The 15,482-nt window shown below is 44.3% G+C and overlaps 1 protein-coding gene across 2 annotated transcripts in view; it reads right to left on the bottom strand.

The window, feature by feature from the left end:
- Positions 1–2,393: 2,393 nt before the first annotated feature.
- GRIN2A (glutamate ionotropic receptor NMDA type subunit 2A) overlaps positions 2,394–15,482 on the bottom strand; it is a 293,498-nt gene continuing 280,409 nt past the window's right edge. Inside the window, exons 11-13 of one of the 2 annotated variants that reach the window (XM_069486139.1) lie at positions 10,649–10,887; positions 3,014–4,187; positions 2,657–2,673 (exon numbers count right to left, since the gene is read on the bottom strand). In XM_069486139.1, the coding sequence (XP_069342240.1) occupies positions 2,657–2,673; positions 3,014–4,187; positions 10,649–10,887 (1,430 nt within the window). Of the gene's footprint in view, positions 4,188–10,648; positions 10,888–15,482 lie in introns of both variants that reach the window. The other variant, XM_069486138.1, reaches the window with a different exon arrangement.

The following is a 15,482-nucleotide window of genomic DNA, read 5'->3' as shown; positions in this document are numbered from 1 at the left end:
AAGAAAGGTCTGGAATACAAGGAGAGGACAAAGGCAGCAAGTGCTAAAAGACTGTACAGAATGCTGAAATTTAAATTGAACACTTTGGGAGGCCAAGGCAGGAGGATCACTTGATACCAGGACTTAGAGATCAGCCTGGGTAACATAGCAAGACCCCATCTCTGCAAAAAAATAAAAATAAATTTAAGATCAGAAATTGGGGTGACCGTTCCAGGCCCTGCAATCCAGTCTTCTCCATTGCTGGGTCTTGGGGCAGCAAAGGTTACAGTATCCAAGAAATAAAATATAATTTTCAAATACGTTTGTCACCAGCACCTAGTTGGCCTCTTCTGCCTTTCAAAGATGAAGGGAAGACTTTCTTCCCATCGCCTCCTTCTGCCTCTCTGCCACTAACCCTGAAATTTATTGCAACTATTTTTCGTTACTGTAGGAATATTGCAGGTTGGGTGCACGTCCCCAAAGAGGAAGCCATTCAATGTATCCTCAGGCTCTACGAGAATCATCTCTGGCACCTTCTCACTTACAGGAAAATACGCCTACAAAGCAGAACATGCTAAGAGGAGAAGAAACAGGACAATTTTTCAACCTGCCACGTTGTCCCCTTCTCCAAGAACCTAAGGCAGAATGCAGGAGGAAACCAGGAAATGGTTTCTGCAGCATGTCCTCGTGTCCCCAGAGAAACTCAGGTCTTCTGCAAAAGCTAATGGCCTTTTATCTCAAATATTTCAAAAATATTCATGTAGGTAAAATATACTAATTAATAGAGTAGAACTATATAAAATGTTTAGTTAACGTTATTTGTGGGTTTTATCATATTTAACTTTTAAACTAGAAAATCCTAATCTGATAAAGTATCATACTGTAATAACTACCTTTTTGAGGTCACTTTTTTTGGTGGCAGGCACTGTGCTAAGAAGTTCCCCGTGCAAAAATATTCCCTTCTCTGTCTCTAACTTTTTTTTTTTAAATGATTATTATTTCTTGTCTTATATATATGGGTTTGAGTAGAATAAGAATGGAATCATGCAGGTGATTCAGAAATGACAAATGCTTTGAGGAATTTTTCATATATTTCTGTTGGTGCCGGTGAAGCAGTTTGCCTCCCCTGGAGAGAATATTTCAAAAGAGAGAAATGACTTGTTTCACTAAAGTTTGTGCAAAGTTTGGAGGATATTCAGGGTAGATGCATGAGTGTCTCATGTTTTGGAGACTTCAGATTTGAGAAGGTTACAGCGGAAATGAGTGTCCAACAGAATTTCATGATGTTAAGGAAGATAAAACTGAAACCGTGCTAGCCTTCGGCAGACAGATGGCATAGCACTTCTTACAGATCACAGTACACACACGGCTGTTGGTGCATGTCACCACGTTAACAACTCTGGGAAGAGAGACACATGACTACTTAGACACCACCACGGGTGCTCGGGAACTGAACGAGTTATGGTTACTCGGGGAGGAAAGGGGGAACAGATACTATACAACCCTGAGTCATCACCAGAAGGGAGCAAATGCAAACTTACGTACATAGGAGTCTTCGGGATAAACTACAATGGCCACTGTGTCATAGACAGAAGATCCACACTTAGATATTGAAGACAGACACGTGTTAGTTTATGCAGCTCTGAACAAGACCATCGAAGCCGAGGGTGAGAGACACACAGAAACCAACATCCAAAGAGATTCTCGTAGCTCTCCGCCTGAGGGTCCCTCCGGCCTTTTGCTCCAGATGTGTCTTGGAAATGGACTACAATGCAGGTAGCGTAGTTACCACGAACACACTGATTGGCTATTCTTTGGGGGGAGCCTGGAGTTCTCGGGGTCGGGCCTGGGCTGTGATGGAAGGCATACCAATAAAGCTGAAACTGTTACAAGCCAAACTTCCTAATCTCTTGCACACGCCAATCTCGCTACAGCGCAGATGCATTCTTAACTGCTTTATTTTGTCTGTGTCAGAATTTACATGCATACCATATTGCTTATTCTGTATTAGAGAAACCGTTAGGCATTTCTGATGAGGAAATTACATGGTGGACTGATCAGAATGAAATTTGGAATATAGGAAATCATAACGTCATCATTGGCATCCAATGCATCGTTATTGCCAACATACCTAGTAGGCACGTCCCGGAGACTTGCCCTTTTGGATTTATTCATTCATTTATTTTTGGTTAAGGGCTCACCTGTCTGGTATCTGCCATGCTCAGCACACACCTCACAAGATTCCTTGAGTGGAAGAATATGGCATGGAGCCATGTGCAAAAGAGTCAACAAAAAAAAGTACCTCCCTAAATCCTCTTGCTCTTAGCAGGGCACTAGTGGACATCCGACATTTACCCTCCAGAAGGTTGGCTGTTACGTACGTTTCCCTATAGATAAAACACGAATGGAAGATTCTAAACATCAGATTCGATACTAGGCATTTTCTTGTACACGCGTCTATTGCTGCAGGAATTTAAAACCCTAGGGGTAGAGTACATATTATTCTTATTTGCAGCATAAGGCATAACATGCTCCGAAATATACACATCACTGTGGCCCCGACTGTCCCTGGAACAGTACGATGCCGTTGACCTCAAGGACGATTGAAGATAGCTGTCGTTCACTGCCTGGGACGGCAACGAGTGTTTGTAAGGGTCCGAGGGGCATCTCCCAATAACTAAGCGTTGGTCATGCCTGTGGGAGTGGAGGAAAGGGTTATTGGAGGTGTGGTCTGGCAAGAGGGACTTGCTCCTCTTGCTGTCCTCCAGACCTTGGGGGAAAAGGGAGCTTTTGTTCCCCGAGAGTTTGCTTGAGGGGACACTAAACAGGCTCCCATACGAATTTCCCTCCAGAAGCCGTTCCCTGTCCTTGAGGCTTATGCTCCGGGAGGGCCTGCTAGGGTCTGTCTCCCTAGGTTTGTCCAGAATGTTATCGTAGGAATGCTGACGGCTAATCCTTAGCTTGTTCTTTTGGAATTGAAGGGTATTGTTCTGCGCCCAGTCCTGCTGGTAGGACTCCCGGGTGGCTGGGTTACCTGTCTCCTGAAGCATCTGGTCTTCGTCGATGTCGTAGAGGTTCCCCATGCGCAGGCAGGCGTCGCACTTGAAGGGGGACCTCATGGTGAAATGGCCCGAGTAGGTGGGCAGGTTGGAAAGGCAGCTTCTGCAGTGCGTGGAGTTCTGCCGGTATCGGTCGCTGGCCTCGCTGAGAGGGGAACCCTTGTCTTTCAGGGTGAAGTGCTTGGAGTAGAGTTTATACTGGTCGTTGTTGGGAAGCCCATCCCCATTGTGCAGGGGGTTCCTGTTCGTTGGCAGCGTGGAGTCCCCCTTGTGAAAGTTCTTATTGTGATCCTGGTAGGGGTCTGGGAAGTCCACGTTCTCAGGCAGGGTCATGTTTTCAACGTACTGGGGAGGATCCAAGTGGAAACTGGGCTCCTTCTCACCATCGATGGTGTAGATCTTGTCTCTGGGGGAGCTCGCTTTGGTTTTCAGGTAGGTGCGTTCGACCTCACTACAGTCCTTGGGGTATTTGGAGGCCATTGACCTTTTGAAGTTGTCCTTGGTTTTGTGGTTCTTATTGTTGTCAGGTTCCCTGTGGCACGTGGCCCGACTCGAAGTTTCTGAAATGTCTGAGTGGGCCACCTCTTCTGGAAGGTACCTAGGGCTCTTCAGGGAGTGGGTCCTATTCTCCATGGTACCTTCATCCCTCTGGGAGACTGGATTCTGGGTCAGGGAATCCTGGCGGATGGAATCCATGGATTTCTTCCAAAGCTGCCGGGACCTGGAGTTTCCTTTGGATTCTGTGCTCACGGCCACCTCCACCGTGTTCGGGTTGGACTCATTGAGAGTAAGAGGGTGTTGTCCCTGGAACACATAGTTATTGAGGGTGTCCTTATGCCTGTTGGCCACAAACGTTTGGAGTTCATTCATGTTGTCCCCAAAAATGCTGTCTTTCCCCTGAAAGGACCTGTTGTCCGAGTATATCAAATTCCCCTTATCTGATACCATGTCCACGGTGAGGGAACCTCTTTGGATGAAGTCGGCAGATCTTTTGGGTGAATCAATTCTTGAGGAGTTCACGTTGGACACATTGGAAATGTTTTTGGCTGATCGAAGGAGTTTTAACATGTTGCTCTGGGATCCCGTCAGATTGAAGTCCGGAGACTTCTTTTCTTCAATGTGTACTCCGTGAATGCAGCTGTAGATGCCCTGTGGGGGAGAAACATAACACACCGTCAGCAGCAGCAGTGGACGTGAAACCATTCACACCTGAACTTTACCTGCAAAGGTGAGCTATGTACTTCTTGTAGGAGCCCTGGAGGAACAGTGCAATTCAACCCGATAACGTCTCTTAAAGGTCTGAGACAAGTTGCAAAGCATCAGGTTTATCTTATTGCTCTGGCTCTGGGTTATGTGACACCTCTGCAAAGAGTCACACCTGCAGTTTGGGAAAAGGTATCCATGGATGCTTGTGTAACTGTCAACATCTTCGTGCCTCTAGGGTGGCATCCTCCCATGCTTTTATCAAAGTTTCCCAGCATCATCTTTGGTGTTTGGACAGCATGGAGTTAACTATTGACAAACAAAGTCAGCATAAAAGGATCACCCATTGTTAATTCTTTTCAGGATTTAACCCCACTCATTATGCTGAAGCTAACTCTCAAGGCATGTGTCCTAAGTAGGCTGATCTGAAATTCTTTTCTCCCTGGTCACATCGATCAGTCTAGAATGCAGGCAAGAAATCCATGTGATGACAGTCATACTGTTTTTGGAGGCATAGCTATATAGATGCTCAGGTAGAAAGCGGAGCCACAGGAGACTAGTCTTGTCATCACGTGGGGACATGAGCTTGAGAGTGAAACCATCACCATGGAAAGCTGAGCCCAAGGCATAGAAAGAGACGCAGTTTGAACCCCTGGAGCCACTCTCTTGGACTTTTTACTTAGTCCATGCGATATATTCTTTGTGAGTTTGTGTGTGAGTTTGTTCAATGTCGTTAGAGTTGAATTTTAGTTATGGAAATAGTGAAGAGTTCTGATGACACAGCGACACCACCTTTAAATCCACCCAGGGACCTGGATGACTTCGGGAGTCCTGGGAAGCCCAAATACAAGCACCCCTAGCTGTAGGTCTCTTCACTTTCTACTCCTTCTTCCTTTTTAATATACAACTGTTTACTTTCACTTAAAAGTAACTGTTTAATTGTTATCAAGAGAAAAGCTCTTGATTCACGCTTACAATAACAGGCAATGGGGCATCAGAAACATTTTGGTTTGTGGCTTCCCCTGCTTTTGCCCACTCTTACCGCAGATTTCGGCTGCTGTACCTAAAGGGAACAATCAGATCTAGGCTGCAGGATTTGACCCGGTCCTCCCAAGACTGACAGGGAGCCAGCCCAAGCAGGGGTTTGTAAAGCAGCTTCAGCAGCTGCTGCTGACCTTGGCATGAACTACAGTCAAGTATGTGTGGTTAACTGTGGACTCTGATAATGGTGGCTGCATCGGTCCCCCACGGCGGGATGAGCTCAACCCGCAGGGATGCCTGTGGAACTGTGACAGCCTCGACTCATTTGCACGGCGACATTTTTCTTGTAGTTTAGCCTTCAAGGAACCATACACAGGAAAGCCTACAGCTGCAAGTTGGAGCATCTCTCTCTCTGATCCTCTCAACCCCAGGCTTCACGGCTGAGGCTCCCTGAGGCCCAAGGTGCTGGCATCATGCCCTTTCCTACCTTCCTGCAACCTTATCTTTGGTCTCTTTCTCTGTGCCATGTGTGGTTGGCTGTTCTTCCTCCCACCAAAATATATATATTTTATATATATATATATCTCCTCCCCCGTTGTTTCCAGGGCTGTCGGAGCACCCAGACTGTGGATGTGGAAATCATACAAATGTGCCATGTATTTCACGTAGCACAGTGTTTCTTAACCCTTCATGCTAACTTTTGTCTTTCTCACACAATTTAGTAATATAATAATATTATACTCTGACCCACAGGGATTCCACTACTATGAGTGAAAAATCAGTGTCTCCCTCTGTCAGAGTCAGCCGAGACCTGTGCCTTTTCTTCCTGCTGTTAGTATCATGAAAGCAGTGGCTTCTAAGATACTTTCCTAAGTTTGCATTCTAACACACTCCCCTCTGCCCCCTGGAGATTCTAAGCACTACCCTCCACCCCTGCACCCTCAGGGCAGCATGCCCCACTGGCTGGGATGAGCTGGCTGCCTTTCTCTTTGGAGGGAGCCCGCGGAAGTGGTCAGGGGGCTGAACTATGGTGCAGGGGATGGGCGGATGGCGGTTAACTGCTTTCTCTCATTTCCCTGGGACTCTTACAACATGCTAACGACAGTCCTCAGGTGTTTATCTGCCTGGTGAAGGCACAGAAAGGAGTCAAAGTGATGGACGCCCTGTGCCCCAGGTTTTGGCAACAGCGCTCTGAGCTGGCCCATCCTCTAGTCTGATGGACTGTTGGGGAGAGGGAGTGCATGTTACAGAATAACTGGACGTCAGGGGCCCAGTGCCATCGCTCAGTAGCTGTGTGGCCTGGCATAAACCACCACGTCTATTTGAGCTTCATTTTCCATATCTGTAAGATGGGAATCGTTCCCTGCAAGGTGGGCACCAGCGCAAAATAAAACAATGCAAATAAAGCACTGACATCACAGGCGGTCAGCAAATGAGAGCTGGACGAGCTGCCCATTCTGTGGATGGGCAGTCTCTGACCTTCCCTTCTGTGTCATCACCTTGCTCCTCTCCCCTTTCCCACAAGCTTGCACATGCGAGGTCCATTGTGTCAAAGGCACAAGAAATGCGTGCTATTCTTCAATACGTAACGTTTGTTCTAGAAAGCCACTTTGGCTCTCTGGTTAGACAAGCAGGCCAAACCCTACCTCGGGAACCACAGAAACCACTGGGCTAGAGTTTCTTTCTTCACTGCAAAGCTCTCTCTTTCTTTTCTCTTCTCTATTATTTATAGATTCCAGCTACATTTTGGGGTTTGGGAAATAAGATGCCCTCTTGGTGCCACAGTGGGCTCAGAGCCAGATAAAATTAGCAAGGACGACTCCAGGTGTTGTTCCAGACAGTTTGCTCTGCCTCCCAGCGGGCACCTGGGCTCTCAGAACATTCTCAGTGGGGGGCGTGGGCTCTGCTGTCCTTGGTTCCTTTGAGCCTGGACCTGATCCCTAAAGCATCCGACTTCTATTGGTCCCAACTGTGAGTCAGCCTGAGGCTTCTAACATTCCATTTCCCAGCTCCCCTGGTCTGACATCATCGGGAAGGTGGCTGCAGTTTCCACCTCCCTGGCTTTTTGGCTTTTCTATGTCTCCCATTCCTCATGTCTCAGGAGATAATTGAGGCAGTTCTTTTTTGCTGCTGACATTGAATATTTTTTTCTAAATGGGAGGGAAAGCATTTTGGAGAGAAAACAAAAGTCAAGAGCATCCCCCAGACAGGAGGGTGCATTTCTGTAAGTTGTAAAAGACGAGGGCCACAGCCGTGGGAGAAGTTTGGTTCCAATGTTAAATAAACGTCTTCTTTGAGCACCGACCTTCTCCCTCGGCAGTGCCAGGTGTGCACGCATTTCAGGCCTGTGTTTGTGTTGCATTAGCCCAGGGCTTCCCAAGGGATGTGAGCCCAGGAGCAGGGCTACGTGCATCTGCCTCCCTGAAACAGCTTTAAGTCTATCGGCTGGATATTCCACTTGCTGAAAGAAGTGATAAGGGAGAGCTCCAGCTTCCATGCAGAGCAAAACCTGCCTTGGGGAACGAGCAAATTTCAGAGCATCCCGGATCAGCATCTTTTAGAAAGAAGCCTAAACTGAAGTCAGCTAAAGCCTGTGACTCAACCCTGCATCAATAGACGAGTTTCCTCTTTCATGTCTTTTTCTGATGTGACAGATGAAGTAAGATGTTTTCTGTTGTTTTAAGGAAACATAAGGTGAAACCCAAAAGTCCCCATTCTAACCTTTGGGGCCTTAGTTTCTCCATCCACAGAATGAGTGTGATCAAATCAACCTCACAGCACGTTGTGAGGATTAGAGATGACGGAGGAAACATACCCGGCTCAGGTCCGTGTCTACACACTAGGCATAATTCATTATGTAGTTGTGATCTTGCACTTGCAGAAAGTAGGTTCTTTGGGAACTCTCCACTACAGATTTTGTTGAAGAAAATGATTGCGTGCACACAATGAATTCACTTTTGCTTTGGCGTGTGCTCTCTGTGCTGTGTGAGGAAGCATATATGTAAGATGGCATATGTGTCAATGTGCGCAGAAGACAAGCTTTAGAGGTGGTGGTAGCCCTTGACCGAAAGGAAGGTTATTTATTTAGAAACCCAGAGCCTTGCTGTGCACAGATCACATCAGGGCCTGAACCTATGCTGAGATCCCCTACTTAAGGAGAGATGCAAGGAAGTATTAAGTATGAGATCTTCCTATTCATACATATACGGCTGCATTTATTTTAAGAGACAAATATCTGGGGAGAAGAAGAGTCAGAGCTCAAGCAGGGCTCCCTGCACCCTTCGAAAATACAGCAGGGATGGTGGCTGGGAGTTCCTGAGGGGGCACAGAAGTCCCTGCATGGCTCCCATAGGACTTGGGGTCCTTGCTCCCCCAGGGAGGGAGAGGCCCAAGTTCAAATTCCAGATTGTCAACAACTCCACCAACAAAGCCTTCCCTGTGCTGCCAGTTCCTCCCCCACATTCCCATCCCTCAAGATGCTCGGAGATGCAGTGGAGGATTTATTTCATTTCTCATAATGACGATCCTATCAACTTGGCTTCCTTAATGGTGTCTCAGACGGGGGAAATGCTCTTCCAAAAACAAGCAGGATTTACAAGTAAATGCAACAGTGTGCATTTGCTGGGTGATAATCCCAGAATCGTTTGGATATGAAATGCCTTTAGTAATTGGCTGGTAGAATTAGCTTAAAGTTGGCATAATACCTAGCTCTACGCACGCATGCTGTTATTTTTAAGCAATCCTTGTGTTTAGATGCCATCAAGCTAATTAGGAAATATGTATTTGCACAGAACCCGAGTTTGGAGTGCAACTGAATGGAGAAAATAAATCTTTCTCGCTAAGCTAATGTGTACCTTCTGAATCTCCAAAGTTCTTGAAATTGCCAAATGCTAAGAATACACAAATCTATTTTACAAGAATTACTTGGTTTTCTCAGTAAACATTAGCATATAAAATTGGATGTTTTTAACCAAAAATTTTTCACCGTGTTTCAAATTCTAATTCTGTAAGCTCTTCCAGTGTAAAAATAAAAACACCAAGGTGAGTAAATAGGAGAAATAGGTAGATAAAGAGATGGATGGATGGATACATAGATAGATTATACTGTGTTGAAAGATGCATGAAAAATGTACATGTATGTGCTTTTATTATGAATGCAAGTAAGTGATTAGGTTGTGTTGCATGTATGAACATATGAGACTTCCATGTACATATATATATTCATAGTATGAACTGCATCAAATCTCTTGTGTTGCTTGTGTGTGATGTTTGTTGCTTGTGGAAGAGTGCAGGCTTTGACTGATGCCACAACATCTGGATTCAAATCCTGGCTCCACCTTACTGACTGCGTGGCTGGGGTAACTCCCTTAGCCTCATACCTTTGAGTTTTGTCATTTGAAATCTGGAACTAACAATACTACCTACCTCCTAGAGTTGATTTGTAGATTAAATGCAATAAAAAATATAAAGTCCTTTTTTGGTAACTGGCGCATATAAGTGCCCCCTAAATGTAAGCATTTTCATGATAATTACAATTATTGATGAATTATGAACCTTAATGGCAACACACATGTGCCATATTGTGCTGCACGAAAGGAGATCCCTTTGTATTGCACGTGAGCTCATTATAGCACGTGTATTCTGTGCTATTGTTTATGTGGGTTGAATGTGCATTATGTTTTTTGTTGGATGTGTGTGCATTTTCTCCTGGTACTTTACAACTGTGTTTCATTTCAGGTGCATGCACGTACTCTCTGTGTATACACATTGCACAGCACTGCAAGTAGACTTTGCTTTATTGTGCATGTTCTGTTGCGATGCATGCACAGATTGTAACAGCTTGCATAGGAGCATTAGCAATGCTGTAGGGCATACCCAAGTAACGGAAGCCACAGGCTAGCTGTGTTGCCCCTATGCATTTTTTTTAGGGAATTACTAATATTTAAAAATTGAAATGTTTCCCATAAAATGAGATGACACTTTCTCTTTTAAAAACTAGAAGGCCTGATAATATTGGCCCTATCCTTAAGACAATACTCAGCAGGAGTTGAGGATGGCAGCCCCGTTTAGGTATGGTAAACGTTATGCAATTTGCCACCGTCCTCAGCATTCCCGATCGTCCCCTCACTTTGACACTCAGGCTCAGCTGTTCTGTTTCATCTCATGTGTGCTATTTTCTCACGTCCAGCCTGCTGCACCCACTCCCAGTCCCTTTCTGGCTTCCACAGTCATCTGGGTTTGCCATCCCTAGCTCATGAACGCACAAAATCTGGGTGCCTTTCTGACAAGCCCGAGAAGGGCTAGTGAGCAAGGGAAGGGTGGGAAGACCCCACTGAGCAGTCAAGAATCCCCAATTCTCTGGAATCTCCGTGCATTTCTAGACCCGCATGCTGCACGAGGAAGTAGCCACCAACACCAGTACTGACCCTGCTGATGGAGAAGAGCAACCCCGGCCGGTCGGAGCACACGCCCGTGAAACAGAAGCGCAGCTTCCAGTAGAAGAGGTGCTCCCAGATGAAGGTGATGAGGCTGAGCGCCATGGCGGCAGCCAGCATGTAGAACACGCCCGCCATGTTGTCCACGTCCAGCTGACTGCTCATCACCTCGTTCTTCTCGTTGTGGCAGATCCCTGTGAGCCACAGCGTCTCCAGCTCCTCCATCTCACCTGCACAGAACACAACACCCACAGGCAGTGAGGACGGGCGTGCACACTTTGGGGCAGACACCTGTGGGTTTGGGACAGACTGCGCGACTGACAGCTGTGTAATCCTAAGGCAAGTTACTGAGCTGCCCCGATCTCCGTTTGCTCACTTGTTGAGTGAAGATAATGATAACTATACCCACCTAATATTGTTGCAATGAGGATGGAATACAATAGCATCTACAGCCGACAGCACAGTTCTTGGTTTTGTTTCTGGGGCCTTTTTTTTTTTTGTCATTATTATGTTTTTCTCACTGTGCTTTCTTCTACAACTTACTCCCAACACTCACCCAAGCTTGGAGCAAGACATGGGATAAATTGCAGCATGCTACAGTGGAAAGACTTCATTTCAATTCTGAGCTCGTAACTTACTAGCAGTGTGACCTTGGAGCCACAGTTATCTTGTCTGTGAAATGGGTATAATAATAATTATGAAAACTTGCTATGTTTTTGAAAAGGTTCATAAAACTTTTCATCATTTATTGTTGTGAAGGAAATGACTAGCGCGGCACCTGGAATATGGTAGTCATCGAATTTATTACTTCCTTCTCTTCCCTCTCTTTAGAACATCCGTAATTACTCCAAAAAGTCATACACATGCTTGTACTTAGAACACAAAACTTTAATTGAAAAGAGACATCCAACTGGCTCTGAATGGCCCCTTGCTAACTAAGCCCCCACTCCCCAGCTGTGGTAGGCAATTAAAGAACCAGGTGGATTTTTCAATGAGAGGAAAAAAAAAAAAAAAAAAAAAAACATAGGCATGCTTAGCATTTTTTTTTTTTGTCTCTCTTTTATGTGCATTTTATTCAGTACCATTTAGGAGAAAATTCTCTGATCTAAATATCTAGCAATTACACTAACTGTCTAGCAATTCACTTAAACTATGCTACTTAGACTATGATTCAGCCTTTAAAAACTATCCTTCAAGGACAGCGAAAATCAAGAAAGAGGCATATAATGTTAAGTGAAAAGTACAATTATATTTTGTTATGTGGATATATATGATCTCTAAGATGAAATGAAGCAGAGAAACACAAAGAAACATAAAGATGAAATGAGGCAGAGAAACAAAATCCTCGGTTTATATTGATTCTCTTTTGAAGAAGACAATCATAATTATTGATTTAATATTGGTCTGTTTTTTAAATGTTGTGAAATTAGTATGTATTGCATCGCTTTCAGTTTGTTCTCATTCTTAACTGATATGGCTGAACATATAAATCTAAGTTGACAATCATTTTTCCTTGACCTTTTGAGGATTCTATTAAATTTTCTTCTGACCTGGATTGTAACTGTTAAGATGTTGGCTGATCATCTCATTGTCATTACTTTCCATGCAATCTATATTTTCTCTCTAGTTGTTTTTGAGAATTTCATTATGTCTTTGGTATGAAATCAAGGTAGAGATTCTTTTCTTTCTTTTCTTTTTTTTTTGAGACAGAGTCTCGCTTTGTTGCCCAGGCTAGAGTGAGTGCTGTGGCGTCAGCCTAGCTCACAGCAACCTCCAACTCCTCAGCTTAAGCGATCCTCCTGCCTCAGCCTCCCGAGTAGCTGGGACTACAGGGATGTGCCACCATGCCCGGCTAATTTTTTCCATATATATATTTTAGGTGGTCAGATAATTTCTTTCTATTTTTAGTAGAGACGGGGTCTCGCTCTTGCTCAAGCTGGGGGATTCTTTTCATTTGTTCTATCATTTTTGTGTTTTTTCTTTTCCTGAAAATTTTGTTTGAAATACTCTGAACCTTCTCATTCTATCCTCCAGAGTATTAACCTGGTTTTAATATTTTTCATTCCTTTCTTTCTCTCTGCTGCAGTTGGATGATTCCCATAAATCTATTTTCTAGTTCATTTCTTCTTTCATTAGTGATATTTAGCTTTATGCTTAATCTATCTATTTGAATTGTGACATTCATTTGATTCTTTTACAATTCTGCCTATTCCTTTTATCATAATATTCCATTCTTTGTCATGATTTTTAAAACTTTTATATATTTGATAATTTCAAGCCTATAGTCTCTCAGATTATTCTCCCTTCCTCCCCCTGCCTTAGTTCTTAGGATTCTCATTCTTCTGTTTGTTTATGTGTTCTGACTCTCATGGTGATTTACTTCCTTGTGACATTTGTTAACTTTTGATCATTAGCTAATTTTCAGCTTGTTCTCCCTCTAAGCCCCACAAGACTCCCAAGAACACTATGTTATAGAAATGTCCCTACAGAGAGTTTCTGGGCTTGCTTCTGCTACAGCTCGAGGAGTTTCCAATGTACCAGTTTTTGTGTGAAATAAAAAAAAAGTGTTTACTGTGATTACTGCACCATTTACATAGCATAAATTTAGATGCCAATACTCATTTGAGTTTTAATTTCTCACTCAGAGCTTCAAACATAGCAAACTTCCTTGCATTTTCTTCACTTTGATGGACAATAGATATTCCTACTCTTCTTTTCATAGACTGACTCATTAAATGTCTCAGATTTGCTAATCAGAAAAAAAGCATACATATTCACGAGGTAAACAAATAGGAAATCCATCTCCTTAGAAGTTCTTTATCCACAAAGAAGGATGCTGTTTAATCAGTGGTGTAAAGTGATGGGAAGGGGGTATCTTGATTCAATTCCTTTCCTTTAGTGCTTTCACAAGTCACAAATGTCATGGGAGACTCTGCAATATTATCTCATTGTCTGCCCACCACCACGACAAATTCATCCTAATTCCTCTGTCCACCATATGCCTCGAGACATATGACTGCTTCCTCTGCTCACAAAAACACCAGTGCCATCCCTTTCAAAATACAACATGCTGTTAACTTCTTCCTCCCTTTGGAGTCTGTGAGGACACAAAAATGGGTCTTCTTACTATGATTTGTCAAATTCCCAACACATCTTCCTTTTGGTGTTGTCCCAAAGAAAGCCAGGTTTGTAAGCCTGTGACAGGGGCAGCCAGATATGAGAAAATCATCTTGATTCTCTTTGGGGTATAAATATAAAGATTTTTCCTCTGCCCTTTGCCCAAACAACACCTCTTTTTAAAATAAGTCAACCTGGTAAACCAGACCCGAATTCTAAAAGGAGAGCAAATGCGCATTTCTCAATACCAATTACAGCCTGTTCCATCCATTTCTGAATTAATCACTTCCTGCCTCGTGGCCCCCTTTGACTAGTGTACTGAACTGCAGTTCAAATGCTTTCTTTCATTTTTAATTTACTCAAGTATATTGTAATCTCCTTGAGGGAGATCAGAACCGTGTTCTACGGTTTTGATATTTCTCGTGGCCTGCAGCATGCAGTGAGCATTGAATCCATATTTTCTGTTTCTTTTTCTTTCCTTATATCCCTAGGCTTAAATTGGGCAGTATTGCAGAAGTGTTCCAGTCTGTTTGGTGAATTATTCTTCCATATAAATAGAGAAAAAAACAAAGCAGAAGGGAACTTGCAGTGGGCTTAAGAGTAAGAGGCTGGGAAGTGTGCATGCCTTTTGCTAGGGTGAAGCGACACATGTCATCTTTGCAAAGAGCAGCTCTGGGATACTCATTCCACCATCAGTTTCTCCTATTATGAAGAGGTCATAATCTTTGTCAGTGTGAGCTTGTGAACCAGAGCTAGTAAATGGAACAATTAAGTCTCTTTCCTGAAGCAGACTCATTCTTGCTGGGAAAACACAAGCTAAATGCTCTCATGGGAACAGAGGGAGGCTGGGCAGCTTTGGGAGGGCAGCCGTACCACACTGTCTCTCTCCCTACCTGAGAAGACTGGTCCCCGCATCATGCTCATAGATAGCCTTCTCCCTCTCTGTTTACATCTCCAATGGCAGTACGCTCATGAACACTCACAGAGCTCCTTTGCACCCATGGGAAGTTCCACCTGTTTAAAAGTTCTTCATGTATCTGTGTTCAGGGGAGAAGATGTTGCCAGCCACAAGTGTCTCTGCCGACCTCTGAGTTCTGCACCCTCCCGAGGACGGCTGTCAGTTCAGTACACAGAGGAGGGTGTGAAGGTCTCTCCTTTCCTAAGGTTGGCAACATTGAAAGGAAGAGTGATGGGACTTCAAGAGTCAAGAGCCAGAGAGATGCCAGATCTAACAGGGAACATGCAAGGACAGAGGCAGCATTGTGTGTGTCTCAGATTCACTTCCGTTGGCTGCGTGGGGGAGGCTATAAGCGTTCGTAGGAGAGTCCGTCAGACAAAAGGTAGAGGCAGGAGGGACACAGACAGTGAGGGCTGACGCAGGAGCGTGGGGGTTTCCCGCATTGTCCACCCACTCCCTTATACGGTGGAAGCCATGGGTTTCATACTGGCAAAAGGAATGAATGAAAATTCAACTAGACACTGTCTAGTAAATCACATGAAAGAATGTTTCAGGTGGAAAACACTAGAACGAGCTACAAAAGGAGGCACCCTTCCCTGAAGATTTGGGGGAACATGTCAAATCATCTGGTAAGGCCCAGTCCCAAGAAGGTCCTATCAGAATCAATATCTAAGTCAGACTGCCCCCCACACCTGCTGGCTCTGCGATCTTGGTCCAGATACTCTGCTTATCTAGCTGCCTACATGTCCA

This window comes from Eulemur rufifrons, chromosome 14, assembly GCF_041146395.1.
Source record: "Eulemur rufifrons isolate Redbay chromosome 14, OSU_ERuf_1, whole genome shotgun sequence".
NCBI classification, from domain to species: Eukaryota; Metazoa; Chordata; class Mammalia; order Primates; family Lemuridae; genus Eulemur; species Eulemur rufifrons.
Note: the sequence above shows the minus strand (reverse complement) of the source record. Positions and strands in the feature narration are given on the sequence as shown.